This window comes from Achroia grisella, unplaced genomic scaffold, assembly GCF_030625045.1.
Source record: "Achroia grisella isolate CSIRO2021 unplaced genomic scaffold, CSIRO_AGI_Agris_v1 utg902, whole genome shotgun sequence".
Lineage (NCBI taxonomy): Eukaryota > Metazoa > Arthropoda > Insecta > Lepidoptera > Pyralidae > Achroia > Achroia grisella.
The window spans coordinates 976,696-995,885 of NW_026713060.1; the positions used below are offsets into that span (position 1 = coordinate 976,696).

Here is a 19,190-nt window from a genome sequence, read left to right on the forward strand (position 1 = left end):
TTATTATTAAATTATTAATGATAAAGATTAATATTAAAATCATATTGCATACTTAAGAATAAACTACATTAATTCAAAAATATAAAAATTTCCAAAATATACTTTACTTTGTTGCTCTTTTAGGAAAATGGTCTCGAAGATATAGCTTTTTATTATCTATATATATATATATACCTAGTATATCTATAGATATACTATGTATATTTACAGTCTATATTAATACTTGTAACATTGACACAGAGGCTGTTTTACCGAAGCCGGTTTATCTCGCTTCTGTACATCAAGGCAAACAATATTGGCAGACCATTAATAATCGAAATTCATCAAGTTGAAGTCTGTTCGAATATCTATGGTCACGTCCCGTAAGCCTCAGCGGTTAGAAAGGATTAAAGCTCAAGCTCTCGTGTGGGTTCGTTGTAGTTTACATAGTTTATTACCTTTACAACAATTTTGTTTGTGTAAAGTTGAAAGCCATGTTAGGGACTTCATTTATACGGGCTTTGGGGCACCTTTGCCGTGGTAAAAGAAGACTTAGGTATACATACATATTATGTATATACTGTATTGTCTTATAAAACGTACATTATTTTATTGTTTTTCTATTTAAATTAAATTTAAATATGTCTTTATTCATGTAAGTCTAAAATCTCTAATTTAAAGTAAAAATCCTTTAAGAAAGCAATAGATATTCATATAAAATATATGTAAATGATGTAGTGTACCTACTTATATCTGTCGAATTCAGCCACAAATCATATTGTACTGTTGGTTTTATCAATCCAATGGTTCATATTAAGACCTAAGAATAAAAATGCATTTTGTCCTAAATGATATACTCGTACATCTATTATTCTGTCATCACTTTTTATTTATGGTGCGCACTGTACCATAGAATATAAATACAACTGTCCGTACTTAGTCTATTAAAAGTTAATGTAATGTAAAGCAGGCGCTTATATAAAATTTAACAAAACAACAAAGAGAAACTTCTGTGAATCCGGCAAGCCATTCTGTTTACATCAATTCATGGCGGAAGTAATAGACAAAAGGTTATGAAGTATATAGACTATGGTACAGTCGAGATTTCACATTTCATCGCGTATTGCGAAAAACAGCTATTGTCAGCCATTGTCTGTTGAGATGAGAGCTTTTATTTTTTTTTCTTTTCTTTCTCCACGGCTGAGATATATTCAAGGAAGAGCGAGAACATTTTAATTGTACGATAACCGTCAGTTGTACGTAGGTACGGCTAGATAGTTTTCATTGTAGACCAGTGTTGCCAGGGAATCGTCTTTCTTTTCCCACAAATTTTCTCTATTATCCTCCGGTAAAGGCTGTATTAATTGTACATATAAAACGTTACTATTTCCGATAGTAATATTGTTTATAATGTTTTATTTAACATAGTTTTGTTTTAATTTTGTCCCTTCTTACTTTTATTATTTGCACTCCAGTGCAAATAATAAAAGATCTCTTATTTGATCTCTTTTAGAGATAAGTCCTCTTTTGCAAACAAAATTTGTAACATTTATTTAAAACCTTGTATTTAAAAGAGCAATAAAGTATATATTATTCTTGTTTATAATTAATATTTTAGACTTAATCCGGTGAAGGGTTTCTTCCTTTAATTTTCCTCCCTAAAATTATGTCCATCACCACAAAATTTCCTTACATTTGGGGGGAATCGGTAAGGGCATAACTGCTGTGGACTATCATTCTGTAAACAATACTACAGAGAGAAATTGTACGAAGCAGTTTGCAAAGATATGTTTGTCTGAAACTACTGGTAAACTGTGAAATAGAATACATATACTGCAACTATATTTATGCAATATGAAGTTCTAGCATTGCAAACCTTTATGGCAAATTAAAACCCATGTTAAGTACAATTAAACGAACAGAATATTTGAAGAAATTAAAAGAAATGATAGTAAAAAGTATAAAAAATATTTTGTGCTAATTTATAAAGAGCTGATGTAGTACATATGATATCTATACAAATAAAGTTTAAATATTATTTATTTAATTAAAAAAAATCAATAAAATGAATAATATTTGTTTAAATCAATAAAGTGTTTGTTTGTAATTTCAAATTAACAGCTTTTCGCTAAATGCCTATGAAAGTACATACCTACGGAATTTATATACAAATATAATTTAAAGTCTGTCTGTCTATTTGTTTTTGCTAATCTCAGAAAAGGCTAGACCGATTTTAACGAGACTTACACTCGCAAATAGCTAATGTTGTAAGGAGTAACTTAAGCTATTTTGGAATATTTATTTATTTTATTAAAATTAGAATGTTAAATTTACGCGGCCGCTGTCACTGGTAATGAAACCTGTTTTGTGTATGATTAATTAAACTGTTATTAATCTGTAACATACCTATAATTGTGAAGCCGTAGTGTTTAGCTAGTATTTAATAAAGGTTGTAACTTAATTTTAATTAATGTACCGTATGTTCCCTTTTGTATTGAAAACAAATAACCGATGTAGCTTCAATAAATACATACTATAGAATTTACGTTACGTAGAAATCCCTAGAGCATAGTAACCAACGTATTGTATACACATACGGTAAATCAATTTTCACGTCAGGTGTTCCTTAAAATAATTTATAAATCACATGTCCTATTATTTCATAATTAAATTTGGGTACTTTAATCTATCATTAATTAAATTTTGAATGAACAAAATTTAATTACATGTTGATGCGACCATAGGACTAAAACAAAAGACAAGTTTAGGGCAAGAACAAAAAGGGAAGATTCACCTTTCACTATCTACATGCATACACTCATAAAACAAAGTAACATATAGCAGTTCCAGTAATTGAGTGAGTACATTTGTATATTTTTCAATTCATTTGTTTTGTTAGAAATAAAGGATTACACATGATCTTTGTCGTTTTAAAATCTATCTTTTACATTGAGATCAATTCATTACGTTTAGTCGTGATTGAACAGAGAGATAGACAGACTTTAAAATTTATAATATTGGTGATGATGTTGTATGTTGAGAATGATATATAATAAAGGATGATAGTGAACTGATAAAATATATTTATTTACTTAAACTTTAATGCATAAATACAATAAATGTACTTATGGCGAACTTAACACCTAAGGGCGTTCTGTACTTGTTAACCATTAGAAATTAGTAAGAGTCGCAAAATGTCCATTTTATTATCGATCTAATATGTTAAATAACAACTGTAAAATTCTAGTACCCTTCTATTTGTAACACTGCTCTTGCAAGAATGAAAGATTCATTATAAGGTATACGGTATGGGCACGTAATGCAAACGAATGAAAGTCATATCTTAAGGAAGGTGTTACAGATGAATGTGGATGGTTATAAGGGCAGAGGAAGACCGAAAAAGAGATGGAAGGACTGTGTGAAAGATGATATGGTAAGAAAGGGAGTAAATAACGAGATAACTGCGAACTAGGATAGAGAAAAACATATTATTACGCCGACCTCAAATAAATGGGATAAGGAGGAAGCAGATGGTGAACGGGAGATAAAAGAATTCTCATAGGCGGCACTGCGGGTAATAGGTAAGGTTATAATTATTACAAGATATAAATTAATGTTCATTCGAATAGAACATAATATAAGGGACCAACCAACACATGTCTATTTTATAAATAGGCTATTAATTAAACATTCACCGGGTTTGAAGGTCGTGGGAATACTGTTGCTGTATGCCGACTCCCACTCAACTATTGTCATTCTACAACAATGGATACATAATGCTCCTGTATTTGAACATTTCGCAAGTAAGATGGTGTTTGTGTGTAAGTAATTATAATAGACAATGGTTAATAAACGGACAGTTTAACAAATTGATAAATGAATGTGATACATTTGACGGTGTCTAGTCTAACGGCATGTGAGTAAATATCAAGCACAGAGTAATCTTGTACAGAGAATGAACCAAAGATCCACTGTTTTGTTTCATTTTTTAAATCGAGTTATGTTGATAACAGTTTGTGTTAAGAAATAAGTGATACAATATTTTATGTAAACAATTGCTTTAGTTACAATAATAGCTATGTTTTTTTTAATAATAGGAATTGTTTTCCTTTGTCTTTGTATATTTTTTTAGCCGCAAACATTGAAGTATACCTATATAAGGCTGTTTCATATAAAAATGCTGTGTAACAGTGTTTTTAAAAAGCGATTTTTAAAAAGAAATATTTTATTATATACATATACTATATTTTCATTTTTACATAGCCTATCGTATATCATTGCTATCACAAAGTATTACAGAGTTAGATGAAGAGATTTCATTTGTTACGAATTAGGCCAAAACCATGATTTTATACAACAGTTTAAATTCAAAATTTAGAATTGATTTATTCAATTGAAAATAAGTTTTAAATTGTTTAAATACCATTCTATTCATTTTGGAAATTGTGAACTTGGGAGTTGGTTTTAGTGTCCACTGTGAGCAAACAGGACCTCTATCAACAAATAAAACCCAAAGGGATGTTCACACTTCGAATAAATCCAACAAAAGGCTCAAATGAGATCACAATGGGACGCTGCTTGATTGTTACTCGGTTATTGATTGATGAAATTGAACAAAATCGCTTCCATATAAATTTAGGTATTCATAACTCTTTAATACAGAATTCTAGTTACAAAAATAATTTAGTTTTGCTGTTTATAAGATACCCTTCGTCTGCTTTTTTGACGGTATCCGTGGCCTACCGTTTTAGCACACCCCTCTATTTCCGATGGTCGCGGGTTCAATTCCTTGCACGGTACAAGTGTTTGTATTCATGAGTGTGATTGTTTGTATTGGTCTTTATGTTTTCTATGTATATTATGTATGTATTTACAAAAAAAAAACTAAATGTTTTTAACCAGTTGTCTAGTATCCATAAGTTTTGCCTAGCTTGAAACTAGACGACGTTCTGTGAATTATCTTAAAAAATAGTCTGTGTCTATCCCAGTGGTGCTATGATAGATATGCTAGATATTTTCAGTATTTATTTAAATATATTATTCGATCACATAAACCATGGAACAAAATACGCAGTTAATGCTAGAAGCATTCGTTAGAATTATACTATCTTCACGGCAGTTTATTAAAGGTAACAAACAGACAGACGGGCATTTTTTCAATAGAAGATGAAAATCTAATTTAAAAAAAATGGACATTGTAAGTCCTTGCAATATTCAATATAGACAATACATTAATTTGGTTAGAACCATAACAGCGTTTTGGATTATAACATGACGTGAAAAAATTGTTATTTCAATACATTAAGTTGATTAACTTGTAACGAAATGGATAACATTAAGTTAGTAGCACCCGAATACCGATGCGGTATTGGCCAATAAAGTTTAACGGTACTCACTGATGAATATTGATTGTTTGGATTTGAATATTTATTTGTCTTAATTGTAAACAGTTTGTCACACGTCTGTACTTCTACGGGGCCTAATAAGTAAGTAGATCTTGAGCAGACGAGCTACTCTCGACGATTATTTATCCACGAATATAATTTGTAGAGTTTAAAAACTGACACATGATACCACTGGTACTAAAGCATTTGATGGCTTCGGTAGTCTAGCGGTTTATCACCGTTTTATATCCGGAGGATGCGGGTTCGATTCCTCGGACGGTATAAACATTTGTATTCATGAGTATGATTGTTGTCTAGTACCTATAAAATAAGCTTTGCTTAACTTGGGACTAGATGACACTGTGTGAAGTGACCTTAGATATTACTATTATTATTGTAAGATGTATTGCATTTCCAGGCAATGTACTAACAAAGTACGGAAGCATGATGTTTAAGCCCTGAAGAATGGCAATGAAACTACTCATTGCCATACTGAACACTTTTTTTATTACGAAATTGGAGCTAGAAATCACAAGTGATGTTAAGATGATCTAAGGTATCACACGTGTGCTCAAGTAATGGTTATTCACTCTTGACATGAAAGTTACAATGTTGTAAGAGGCAGAAAACATTGACGCTGGGAAAGAGTTCCACTTCTTTGCTGCTTGCATAAGGATGCAAATCACTTGGTATGAGCAGCAGAGATGTCAATTGAATATGAGTGGAGCTGATCTCTATGGTTTATTGTATGGTACTAAGAATGCCACAAGACGATAGTAAAAATTATATATTTATAAGTCTTTATATTTAGAATACTAAATTCTACATTATCACTTCATTGTTCTTTTCGGTCTTGCTTCCTAGCTCTAGGTTGTAGTGTTTCTTTGATAATATGTAGAATATATAGCTTACGACAATTCCCTGGTTTCCTTTATCGGCCACAATGATATTCATGGTGTTGTTAAAATATATAGACAACGTTAGCAACTAACACTAGAGTAATTCAGCTTGTTTGATATTCCATTTACATAAATAAAGGTTATCAGTTCTTGTACAATAATAGACTGTTAATGTATAGTTTTTGTAATACATGTGACTCCGTGCAAGCAATTATATTATATATTTTTCTTTGCAGACAAAAAGTCTCTCGTCTACATAGACCTATTGTAGAGATTGGAAACGACATAATTGAATGAGCGGAAAATTTGGTACATTTTAGAAGTTTTTGAAACTTTCATTTGATATATTTATACTTTGACGGTCTTGGTGGTCTAGCGGTTTAGCATATCGCTTACTTTCTATAGTCACAGCTGCGATTCCTTGCACAGTGACATTTGCATTCATGAGTATTAGGTGTTTTCTATATATATTATAACAGATGTCTAATAGCCATAACACAAGCTCTGCTTACTGTGTACTGGATTAGGCAGCGCTGGTGTTAATTGTCCAGGGTTATTTATTTATTTTATACTAAATATATTTATACTCCAGTCGCAATAATTAATAATCGTTGTGTCATCATATGTCATTAGTAATATAATTTATACTAATATTTTATGTAACTGGGATGGCAACATACCAAAGAATTCGGCCTACTTGATGGTAAGTAAATAATAAATATTACGACTATATGAATATCACTAAATTGTATAACATACTAATGTTTACTACTGTAAGAAGTTGCAACAGACTTCTAGAGTCCATTTACGACTCTACTTAATTGAATGGTCTTTAATGTCATAATTAAAATATCACTATGTTATACTTATTACATATGCAATAAATGAATAAGAAAAAAACTAAGTATTGTATTACTTAATCACATTTAAGTGGTAGAATGATTTGAATAAAAATTGGTACTTACAAAATTAGTATAGCATATTAAATAGAACATTTTTATCATAATTCTCAGTTATATAAATAGATGACTGTAAAGAATATACATTTTTTTGTGTAATTTGGTAAGAAGCTGATGGACCATCTAATGGTAATGGTAACTGTTGCGATTATACATAAACTATGGAAATCACGTTAGTATGTGATGCCCGTGATACCACTCATATGTTGCTATCCTGGAGGACTAAGATGCCATGCCTATTATCCTGTAATTTCCTGCTTATCTCACCCGAAACACAGGGACTTAGCAATCGAAATAGATAATAGTAGTACTTAACAGAGAAGATTTATTTACAAAATCTACCTGGGAAGAATTGAGAGAGAAAAAAGAGGAGACAAAAAAATATTCAAAAAAGGACCTAACCTAACAATTTTTTGTGTAGTATGTTATCTGTGGTAGAATATTTAAAATTAAGAAATTACATAAATTTAACGCGTAATCAACATAAATAATATTTCAAAAATAGAACGTGTTATTATTTTAAATTCTGTTGAAAATTATAAATACATTGGTAGATACTATATTTTTAGAAGCTTTTAGAATATGATGGATTTACATTGTAAGCAATTAAAACATCGTTTCATTCTGCTAAAACGCTTGTAAAAAGTCTGAAGGGGCGGCCATGTGATAACATCGGTCTGTTTGTAATTACAACAGAGTGGTGTGTGAGAACAGACCATCAACTTTGCCTATCAAACTTACTAATCGTTTGATTACATTTGTTCCGTTTCTCGTTTCGCTTATGCTTTTGTGCTAATAAAGTCGGAGGTCGTATACGAGTATGATGATTATGACGATGATTGGAATACCTGTAGTTGACCATACAAGATCTATAAATATTTTTACAGGCGGTCAGGTTCAAAATGGTATTACATTAGACATTTATAAAAAAATATTTTATGTCTTTAAAATTTTTTTGTGGTATTTAGATGTATCTTTTATATACAAAAGACTGGCCACAATTAAATTAAATTTGGTACACATGTTTACATTTAATCTCTGTTTGCCCCATGGTTGAATCAGAGAAAATCCCTTAAGAGGCCTTTCACATTTTTTGGCCTAAAAGCAGTGTCTTTGGGGTTTTAAGAGTCGGATATACATTTTTATTCCTGAATTATATAGATAGATATCTAATCTTAAAAAACATCTTTGAAATGTTAAAATTTCTAAAATAGTTTATTCAAAAACTAAATGACAGAAGTTCATTAATAAACAAACATAAATTGATATGATATCTTTACTAAAACTTGATAATTACTTTATACATTGAGACAGCATCGTCCTTTTTTTCATTTTCAACTTAAATATCTAAAAAATTGATCATAATTAAACCCGAAATTTCAACAAAACTTTGCCATAATCATTTCTAATTTTCTCATAAATACAACGAAATTTTTGCATAAAAAAAACATAATAATAGTTAATATACTTATAAATTAGAAATATGAAAAAAAAATATAAGTTTCTAAGAAAAAAATAAACAATAATAATAATTTATAAATTCCGTTGCGCCAAAAGTAAATTCTCAGTGCTGCGCTTCGTCGAGGTAGGAATAAGATAGACATTGGTCAGTGAACATTAGTATAGAGCGACTAAACAATTTTGATAATTTAAGTAATATTTAATTAATTTTGCTAATATATACTTATTTCTACGAATATTAATTTAAAGTTGTTGTTAAATATATATATATATAATATTTATTTTAGCATGCCAAGACAAAAGTACAGTTATGCTACAAATAAAACCTACCTACCCTGCTGGACTATGAAAAGCAGAAGAGCATGGTATTTCGTCACACTAATGGCAATTAATTGTTAAAATTAAAAAAGAGAACATTTTAGTATTTTTTAAAATAACGCTTATCTGAGAGAAAAATGTAAGAAAATGTAAACCAATTTTACTCTATGTTTATTTTGTAGTTTTTTTTCTAAATTAAAATAGGGTTATTGTTTATAAAAATACCATTATTATTTTTACGTACATTTGTCTTGTATTATATAGTGTATATCATCTAGTATGCAATGTGGATTGTAAATAAATTACCAAATTATATATAAATTATATTCCTTAATGTTTAGAGATATTTTATCCAATTTTATTTTATTTTTACAGATATTTCTAAATTGCAGCTATTCTGATATTATACTCGTTGGACTTTCATTACTGTACAGTTATGTCAAATAATTATGCGTGTTTGGGTGAAAAGTCAACAACATTATAAATGTTTTTATTTAGAGACTAGCTTTTAGCTCGCGGCTTCGCCCGCGTGAATATGGGATATATAGGTTATCGCGCGTTTAACGATCCGTGTACAGTATTGGGACGTTATATATAAACCTTCCTCTTGAGTCTATCTATTCTGTCTATTAAATAACAACGAATCAAAATCTGCGTAGTTTTTTAAGATCAAAACATACACAGATCTATTACATGTGTAGATGATATTTTAACCGGAAATTGAAGCCGTTAAAATGGTATTGGCAGATCCGTTGGAATCATCGGTATTCTTGGTATATATTTTTATCGGTTATAATGGTCTACAATTAAATTGTCTTTCAATTCTTTAGTAAGCAATATATCCAAAATTGCACATGTTATTACATGGATCATGCTTTTGAGAAATTCCTTCCTCAAGTTTGAGCATTTAGTGTTATATCTGTGCTTCCATAAAAATGATCAAATTTGTCAGTAGTTTTAAACTTTCAATTAAAGTCCATAAGGGAGACGATGTTAATGACACAGAGAGTCTTTCAGAAATCTCCAGCAAAAGTATAAAAGTAATCCCGCCAATGAGAGCAGAGGTGTTTCTAAGGTCTTTTAAGGTTCTGTCCAAAATCTCTATAGCTCATGGTGATTTCATTACATATAATCAATGAGGCGTCTTATAATAATTTATAAAAAGGTTTGACATTAACAATTAATTATTTATCAAGAATCAAGAATCGGCCAACCAAGACCGAGAAGCTGCAATATCAGCCAATATCATGCGGCGACGTCAATGATGCAGGAACAGCAATGATAGCAGTTGAAGCTTTTTTTTTACAACTTAGAATGGCAAACAAGCTGACGGCTCTCCTGATGGAAAGGGGTAACCGTCGCCTATATACATGAGCAGTACCTGACATGTTCATATCAGCACATTGTTTTCATGCGTTGCCATTTGAAAACTCTGTTTTCCCCTGTACCTTGTAAATTCACTACCATATATATACACAGGTAGTCTATATAGATAGATATACATATACACAGATAGTATACCCTGAGAAAGGTCATAGACTACTTTATAGTGCGAAAAAAGTATTGTAAGGGATTAAAAGCGGAGATGAAAGGTTGTATAAAAGTATCGTCATTGTTTAAGTGAAACAAAGAAACTTTTTTAGGTTATAATCTAAATATATTTCCTTTATTTGGTCAATTTCATTATACCACGCTGACGAAGTCGCGGACACACCTAATATACATATAAGGATGGGACCTTTAAATCAAAACAAAGCCTTGAAAACACAACTATTATATATAAATATTTTATTTTAAGTATAATATTTAGAACAAGTGAATATGGCAATAATGTATCCGACTCTTATAATAAATTATATTGTATCTATTAATAAATAAACTGAATTAATACGTAAGAAGAATTAATTAGTAAATTTATGTTATAGTAATTTCGTCTTCCTGTCCCAATTATTTGTTACTCATATTACTTAAAGTTGTACAATCGGCCAGCATGACATCAACCCTCTAGGAATAATATAATAAAAAAATATGGTCATTATTAGCACTTTGATAATTAAGATAAATCACGTTATTTAAAAAAATACAATAAGTAGTTTATGTTACTTAGTTAAGTAGAAACATATCACATTATTAATTAAAATATTACAAGGATCAAAATGGTTCATACTAAATCCACACCGATTGAGCTACACTATCTGTGTGCGTGTATTACTGTATGTGTTAAATCCATGCGATTATACCTAAAGTTGAGCGGCATCATTTTTTTCCTTAATACGTTAAGACCGTCATATGCACCTTTATTTTTGCATTAAAGCATAATTAAATATATATTTTTATATTATTGCAAGTAGACCATGATAACATCATTGTATAATTATATAAATTGAAATATTAAATTTCATTTGTGTTAAAATTAGATCATACTAATTTGACAACTGAAATCAGTTATTTTGTGAAATGAAGTCTTAATTTTTGTGCGTCTATAATAACCTGAATTCTATTTTAACGATTTTAGTAATTTTTTCATAAATAATAGTAATGATACTACCACAGCTTATAAAAAAATTAAGACTTCTTTTCACAAAACAACTGATTTTAGTCACAATCGCTAATTATTAAGAATTCGAGAAAGTTAGATCGCCTGACATGCACATATGGAAAATATAGTAGTAATGAGAATAGCCTCTTTTTTGTAATCGGTTGAAAACATATTATTAGAATGGAAACTCACCGATAAAGTTCGTCCAGTGTCGTCCTGACATTTTGTACTTGGGCTGCTCTGGTAAACACTGTAACAAGAGGGTTGAACCAATAATGAAATTGCTGCTAAATTGGACTATATATTGTATTGATCCACACCCAAAACAATAAAAAACAAATTCTATAGTTAAAGTGCATAAAAATAAAATAAATAAATAACTGTGGACGTATTACACAGACCCATCTAATCCTCTAATCGGCTTTCCGTAACTCCTGGGGTTAGACAGCTGTGACATGTTTTTTTATAAAACTGGAAGGTAAACAAGCTGTCGGGTTACATTATGGTTAACCGTTATTTATATAATGGACAGTATCATGGGTACTGGTCATGTACAGATTTTTTTATATTATTTTTATTTCGTGGAAATAGGAAGCTGCTTGGTGGTTGAACTGCCTAATAATTCCTAAAGACCCACGATGTCGACTTATTAAAATAAAATGCAATTTGTTATTCAGAAATAACTAATATAAACCCTGGACAATTAACACAGCACCATCTAGTCCCACTGTAACAGTTTGTGTTATGGGTATTACACAACTCATATAAATACTTAGTTTTTTTTTTAATACATAAAAAATACCCAGACCGTCATACACATGAATAAAAATGTTTGCACTGTGCAAGGAATCGAACCCGTGACCATCAGATGCAAAGCAGTGTGCTAAACCGTTAGACCACTGAGACCGTCGATGATAATGCACAGTTCTACATATGAAAAACATACAGTTCTACATATTTAAATCGGATAAATATTTTTGAATTTATCACATACAAAATAAAATCTTTACCTCTTCATACTTATATATATTAGTTTCGAAGTCGAGGTTTTACCTGAGCGTTTTATTTTTATAATATCAATTTGCAACTTATGATAAAAAAGAGGTGCTTCAGGTCGGGTTACGATCATTTATTTTTGTATCCGTGATCAGAGTATTAGACTGTTCTTTTATTAGTGCACCACTTTATGTCGCTTGTTGTTTATTTTTTACGTAGTAAAAAAGGAATTACATTACTATTCAATTCTATAAAGAGTACGTTCTCATTTGCAGTGTCTATTTCAACGGACAATTATTAATTAAAAATCATTGGATCTGGTAGTGAGATTACCCGTGATCATGGCGGTTGAAACACTGCCGAAATATAGGGAACACAATAAAAATAAAACGTAATAAGACCCCTGGAATTTTTACTTATTAGATGTATAAATAATGACCGAGTCGAATTTAAAATAGTATAGGAAAATTCCTTGGTACTATTTCAATACATTATATTGTATTTGATATTTAGGAAGACCAAGGTGTCATGCTTACGGTGTAATTTTACTACCATCTCTTACGTTTCTAATCTGAACACAACCGGTCATCTGGTTACAAATGAAGCTACGGAGGTGGAATAAATGGTAACGCAAAAGATTTTATACAAAGTCTAAATACGTATAATAACTCAGGACAATTCACACAACGCCGTCTTGCCCTAAGCTAAACATACCTTGTTGGATACTAGGCATTTGAGAGAAATACTTAATTTTTTGTAAATACATACATAATATACATAGAAATCACCCAGAACAGTACTAATAATCAAACTCATGAATACAAATGTTTGTACCGAGCGAGTACAATGTTATAATATAGTTTTGTAAATTTTAAAAGTACCTATAAGTTTTAATAAGTTTACAAAGTCTTGCCTCAATTTATAACATACTGATAGTATAATTATAGACCTGGCTGTTTACTCTCATAAATTACACATGTAACGAGCTTGACATCAATATAACCCGTCAACATCATCGTTTAAATATTACGCTATTTACTTTATAAAGTAGGTATATTGTTCATCCCAATATTAAAGCCAATTTATGACTATAATTAAATTTTAGGTACAATATACTTAATTATGATCGAGCTCGTTATGAAACAAAGGCAGTTGAACGATCTTTCACAGAAATATAAAGTTATATTTAAGACGAGCTGTGCGCGGTTTCACCTGTATGAAATTTTAAGTTTATGTGTTATTCCGATGTAATAATAATAATAATAATAGTAATATGTTGCCATGTCCTCTCCTTAAGAGAGGAGATGAGAATTTTTGAAATAAATTTTTTTTTTATATAAATTTGTGCAGTAGTTTTTGCGTGAAAGAGTAACAAATATCCATCCATAATCATAAACTTTCTCGTTTATAATATAAGTAAGATATTTTATGCGAATTATTTATTTCTGCCGCCAAGCAGCTTGATTAGAGGATTAAAGGATGAGATATGGCAGGCTACGACCCTTACGTTTCTTAACGATTAAAGTCATGTTTTTGTGGTAACTACCAAACGAACGATATGTTTATGTATCTTCTTTTTAAAATGTTACAATTTATGTATAGTAATAATAACTTCTCAGGTGTCCACAAGCTACGGTAACCGTTTATCATCACATGGGACGTATATGTACTTGTTGTCAAAATATAACCTAATCGGTCATTTATAAAGTGCATAATTTTTTGCCAAGGAAAGATCTCCTGTTCTCACACATGTTAATGGTAGTGGAACTGAACAAAATAATATAAATCCATTAGGTACAGTAGTAGTAACAAACCTACTAGTACTTTGCCACTGACTGCATCTATTGTTACTAATAAGTTTTGCAACAAAACGCGCATACATTGAATGATTTCATTCATTAATATTCAATTTTCATTTATGTTCAAGTATGTATACTGGACATTGTTGCGTGGAGTACTTACTCGTAAATTATCATTGCCTATGAGCCAACGCATCATCATTAATCAAAGTCTATTGCAAAACTACAAGGCACTGATTACCGAATACTATGCTGTGAATAATTATTATAAATATCAATTGTATAATTATTAAAATATTTTATGACTGTTATCCCGTATTAAGATTATTCCGTCTTAGGCATTATCGACTATCGACGTGGTAAACACAAAACTTGATATGAAATTTCGCTGGTAGATACTCTTGTTGGAATGATGAACATTCTCGGCAATATTTATTTATTTAACTTTATTAACCAAATAAAACATGTTACAAAAGGTAAACTTAGTCCTAGATGCATTCCCTACCAGCCAACCTTGTATGGCAATTTCGTATAGTGGATTACAAAAGTGCCCAAAGAAATCCTTCTATCATATACGTAGTTGTAACTTTTGAAGTATTGTGGTATATGCTGGGCGCCAGTCTCAGAATACGCATTAAGACAGGTCAGTTCACCATAAACAATTGACCATGGTGGTTTTCTATTTGAGGATTATATCTATCTCTAAATACATAGGATATAAATACATTACTGAAATACGTTGTAATAAAATTTTACAACTCAATATTGCTAGAGATATGCAAGGAACATGTGTGATGCAGATTGCAACAGATAGTCAGAGGTGATGTTTAAATCGCGGCTTCCTCGGAAAAAATGGTGGCTGTCGTAAGATTGGATGGTGAAAGTCTATACTTTCATCATCTATTACATCTATACTTGCAATTAGTGCTTATGGGATATAAAATGTAAAGGCAAACAAGCAGACGGCCAACCTGATGGTAAGCAGGAGCCGTCACCTACTTCTATGAACATCACGTTATCATATGCTCCCTCAGATTGATCCTCTGTCCAATTCAAACGGGGATCGAAATTACGACGCTCTGAGCCGAAGTTCGAACTCCTAGCGGTGCCCACAGACTAAAGTCGTATCCGTCAGGCGAGCGTAAGACTTCAGTCGCTCTATAAGTCCTTCTGCGGGTTTGGAGTGCCATCTGCACTCGCCCTCTAAGCTGTAAAGGCCAGCTACGGTCAACAGCATTAGAATAATCCGAAAAAAAAGTATTATATCACATACGTGATACTACTCATGCGTTGCAATTCCAGAGAACTAAAATGTCATGACTATTAATCTGTAATTTAATGTCTAATAGCACTACAATGTAAGCATTTCTTTTATAAAATTGTTATATGGCGGTTGAAATAGGTTAGACTGCGTTGCACAGGTGAATTTTTACAGTCTACCTCTGGGGAGTTGAATACAGTGTTGCCAGAGCTTAGCATTTTGATGATGATACTGAGGTTCTGTAAGAGCATTAGACTGTTCGGTAAGATTATAAAAAGAATTATGGATAAGATCAGACCCATGTTTTTCAGTACATACATGCTTATTTTGTATATTAACATAGTTGAGTACGTACGTACGCAGTATATTCGAGTATAATTGAAACTTTTATGATAACATATAAATATCGCATTATCTAATATCTTTAACGAATTCACTGTACCATAAATGTGCTAGATATATTGAAAGGTCACAAGACTCACAAGGTATATATAATACAAAGTTATATATATACCTTGTGAGTCTAATACAAAAGCATAAATATCTCTGTTTCACCTATTTTAGGCGCCGTGCAGCATCATTATAAACGTGAAGGTTTGTGAGTACGAATGGATGGATATTTGTTACTCTTTCACGCAAAAACTATTGAATGGATTTTGATGATGAATGAAACATTTATATTCGTGAGTATGATTGTCATCGTTATATCATTACATGGTATAAAACAAAGTCGCTATCGCTGTCTGTCCGTCTCTATGTATGCTTAAATCTTTAAAACTAAGCTACGGATTTTGAAGCGGTTTTTTAATAAATAGAGTGGTTCAAGAGGATGGTTTATATGTATATTACATGTACACCCGGGCGAAGCCGGGGCGAGTAGCTAGTATAGTATATAAAACGATGAATATGATGGTATTGATCATCTAAGTAAATATTGCACAAAAAAGACGAAAGAAAAGAAAAATAATTTTATTGTCAACTAATATACAGGGAATTCATCCCCATACGCTGGAACCTAAGTGGTCTCGGACAGTGCGGTTTCAGAGGAGCTTCCGTGTACACTTAGATCGTGGAATGAACTACCTGTAGAGGTTTTCTCGAGAGACTACGGTATGGGGGTTTTCAAGAAGGGTATATTAAGGTTTCTTAAGGGTCGACAACGCGCATGTGACACCCCTGATATTTCAGGTATCCATAGGCTACGGTAACCGTTTACCATCAGATGGGCCCTATGCTTGTTTGCCACCGACGTGGTATAAAAATATATATAAAAGTTTACATTGCAAAGATCAAGGAGGCGAATTCAAGTCAACGAATCTTCTAAGACCGATCTTATTTGTTCGTACCAACTTTTTAAATGGAAGACCAAAGCAACGGAGGCACGCAATAAATAGATCAAAGAGGGTCGAAGGGCATTTGAAGTCAATCTGGCTTATTGCTTAGCATCATACTAGCTTTAACACGCGATTTCATTTGTGTAACCGACACATTATTGTCCTGGACAGATAGTAGATATAGTGATGATACTGAACACTTGATTCAAATCTTTTTAAGTTAAATTAAATTGAATAACGATTTCTTGTATTTGTTTCATCTTTCTCTTTAATTTTGTAACTCGCATTTCAAGTATTATACCCGTACACTAAATTTCAGGATCATTAATTTAAATAATCATGGTCGTGTAAGCGAATCTGGCCCAGACCTAAATATGAGAGAAATTTCTAGAACATACAAAATTTCTTGTAAGCTTACGACTCTGGGAGGGGTTATTAGTAAAGGGCAGGTCCACGCGGTCCCTAAAAACCCTATTTATCACAACTGACCTAACTTCATCTACATGTCTTCATCCATTGGTGTCCGACTAGCGCAGGTGTACTATATAAATTAGGATATATAACGAATCAATTTCATTTAGGAGCTAATAATTTAATAATAATAATGGACCATCTACTCTCAACTAGAGATTTGATATAAATACATAAATATTTATATAAAAAATATGTAGGTATCTGAGTATGTCTAGTACTTAACACAAGGTCTGCTTAACTTGGGACTAGATGGCGCTATGTGAATTGTCTATGGATATTAGAATAGTTATTATTATATAACATATAAAGCCGTGAATAAAAACTAGTAACATATAACTGCCAGTTACGGCTTTAAATTAGAACCTAATTTGGATACACGCATGTGAGCCGGTTAAGCTTAAAAGGCAAATTGGCACAGTTTAGACTTCATTTCCAACGATAAATACCATAATTGTATTCTAAGCTACTCTGTAATGCATTCCTTTTAAATGATTTTATCAGATTTAGTACGGACGTGGCGATATACGGATATGACGAAAATGTTATGAGAAACGAAAGTAAACCCAGTATGACATATTATGCGTTAATAACTTACGTAACGTACTTGATGTTAAACTTAGATTTTATGATAAAATGAATCTTTTTAAGATTGACGAGATCCTGAGCAGAGATAAACATACTTAATTACCTTATTTCTTAATCAAGTCACTATTTAAGATAAAGCAGTAGGTGTATATATTTGGGTAAGTATGAGCTAGCGCTGGTCACGTGCTTGTTATCATATTAGAAAGTTAAGTGAATTAAATAAAATTGAATTTTTCCGCCTATTTCCGCAACGTCGTGTACCTTTTTGAGATATAAGATACCTATTGTTTATTGCATAATTTTATATTATTTACACTATAGTAGATATATCATATTACAATTAAAATATAATAGTAAATTGATTTACACAGTAATTTCGTATTAATAGTCGCTCAATTGACAAGGGTTATCTGATGGTTGCTTGCTCTTTAAATGACGCATTCGTCAACGAGCCATCGGCCGAGTAACACCTCGTGAATATTTATCGAACTATATTTAAATTGAGCTGTCCTCAGTTCAAAGTTGTATGAAATTTGTTATAATCAAGAGCTAATTTTAAATAGTGGGTTCGTCCATATCCAAATCAAATTTCATTAAATTCCGTTTAGCAGTTTTAACGTCGATGGATAACAAATATTTATAATTTTAATATGAATAATATTTTAATACGTATGTACAGTTTATTCCATGAATACGAGTATAATTTAAAAGTTTGTATGGAATATTGTTCTAATAGCACTTTACAACTTATGGGTTTAAACAATAATATTAATAAAAACAATACACAGCTAAACGACTTTACTCATCGTAATTTAAATTAACATGAAGATATTATAAGGATGAAAGTTGTCTCTTATCCTAAGCAAATGAAGTCGTATGTAACGACTAGTCTAATAAATATACACATACATAAGCCTCATATTAAAATACTATACAATATGCACGTGCGAAAGTTTAGTCACAAATACAGTTATTGGCGTCATAAAAATTTTAGTGTTAATATGAGAAAAGAGCCTTTAACACCATTCAATTTAATATATGAAATAATAAAGATATTCATAAAGCACAGAGCATCCACGTAGGATTAGAGAAATTGATTTTAATAAAAAAGAAATATAGCGCTTTAGATATTCGCTGAGAAAATCTCATGATCCGGGTTCAAAAGAGGCTTTGAGCATTTCACTGTTGATTTTCATAATAAA

The 19,190-nt window shown here is 31.2% G+C and overlaps 1 protein-coding gene across 1 annotated transcript in view; it reads right to left on the reverse strand.

Moving 5' to 3' along the window:
* Positions 1-19,190, reverse strand: part of LOC131853440 (protein obstructor-E-like) — a 48,189-nt gene that overhangs the window by 14,554 nt on the left and 14,445 nt on the right. The window contains exon 2 of the mRNA XM_059204326.1: positions 11,732-11,789. Coding sequence (XP_059060309.1) covers positions 11,732-11,762 — 31 coding nt within the window. The 5' untranslated portion in view covers positions 11,763-11,789. The remainder of the gene's footprint in view (positions 1-11,731; positions 11,790-19,190) is intronic.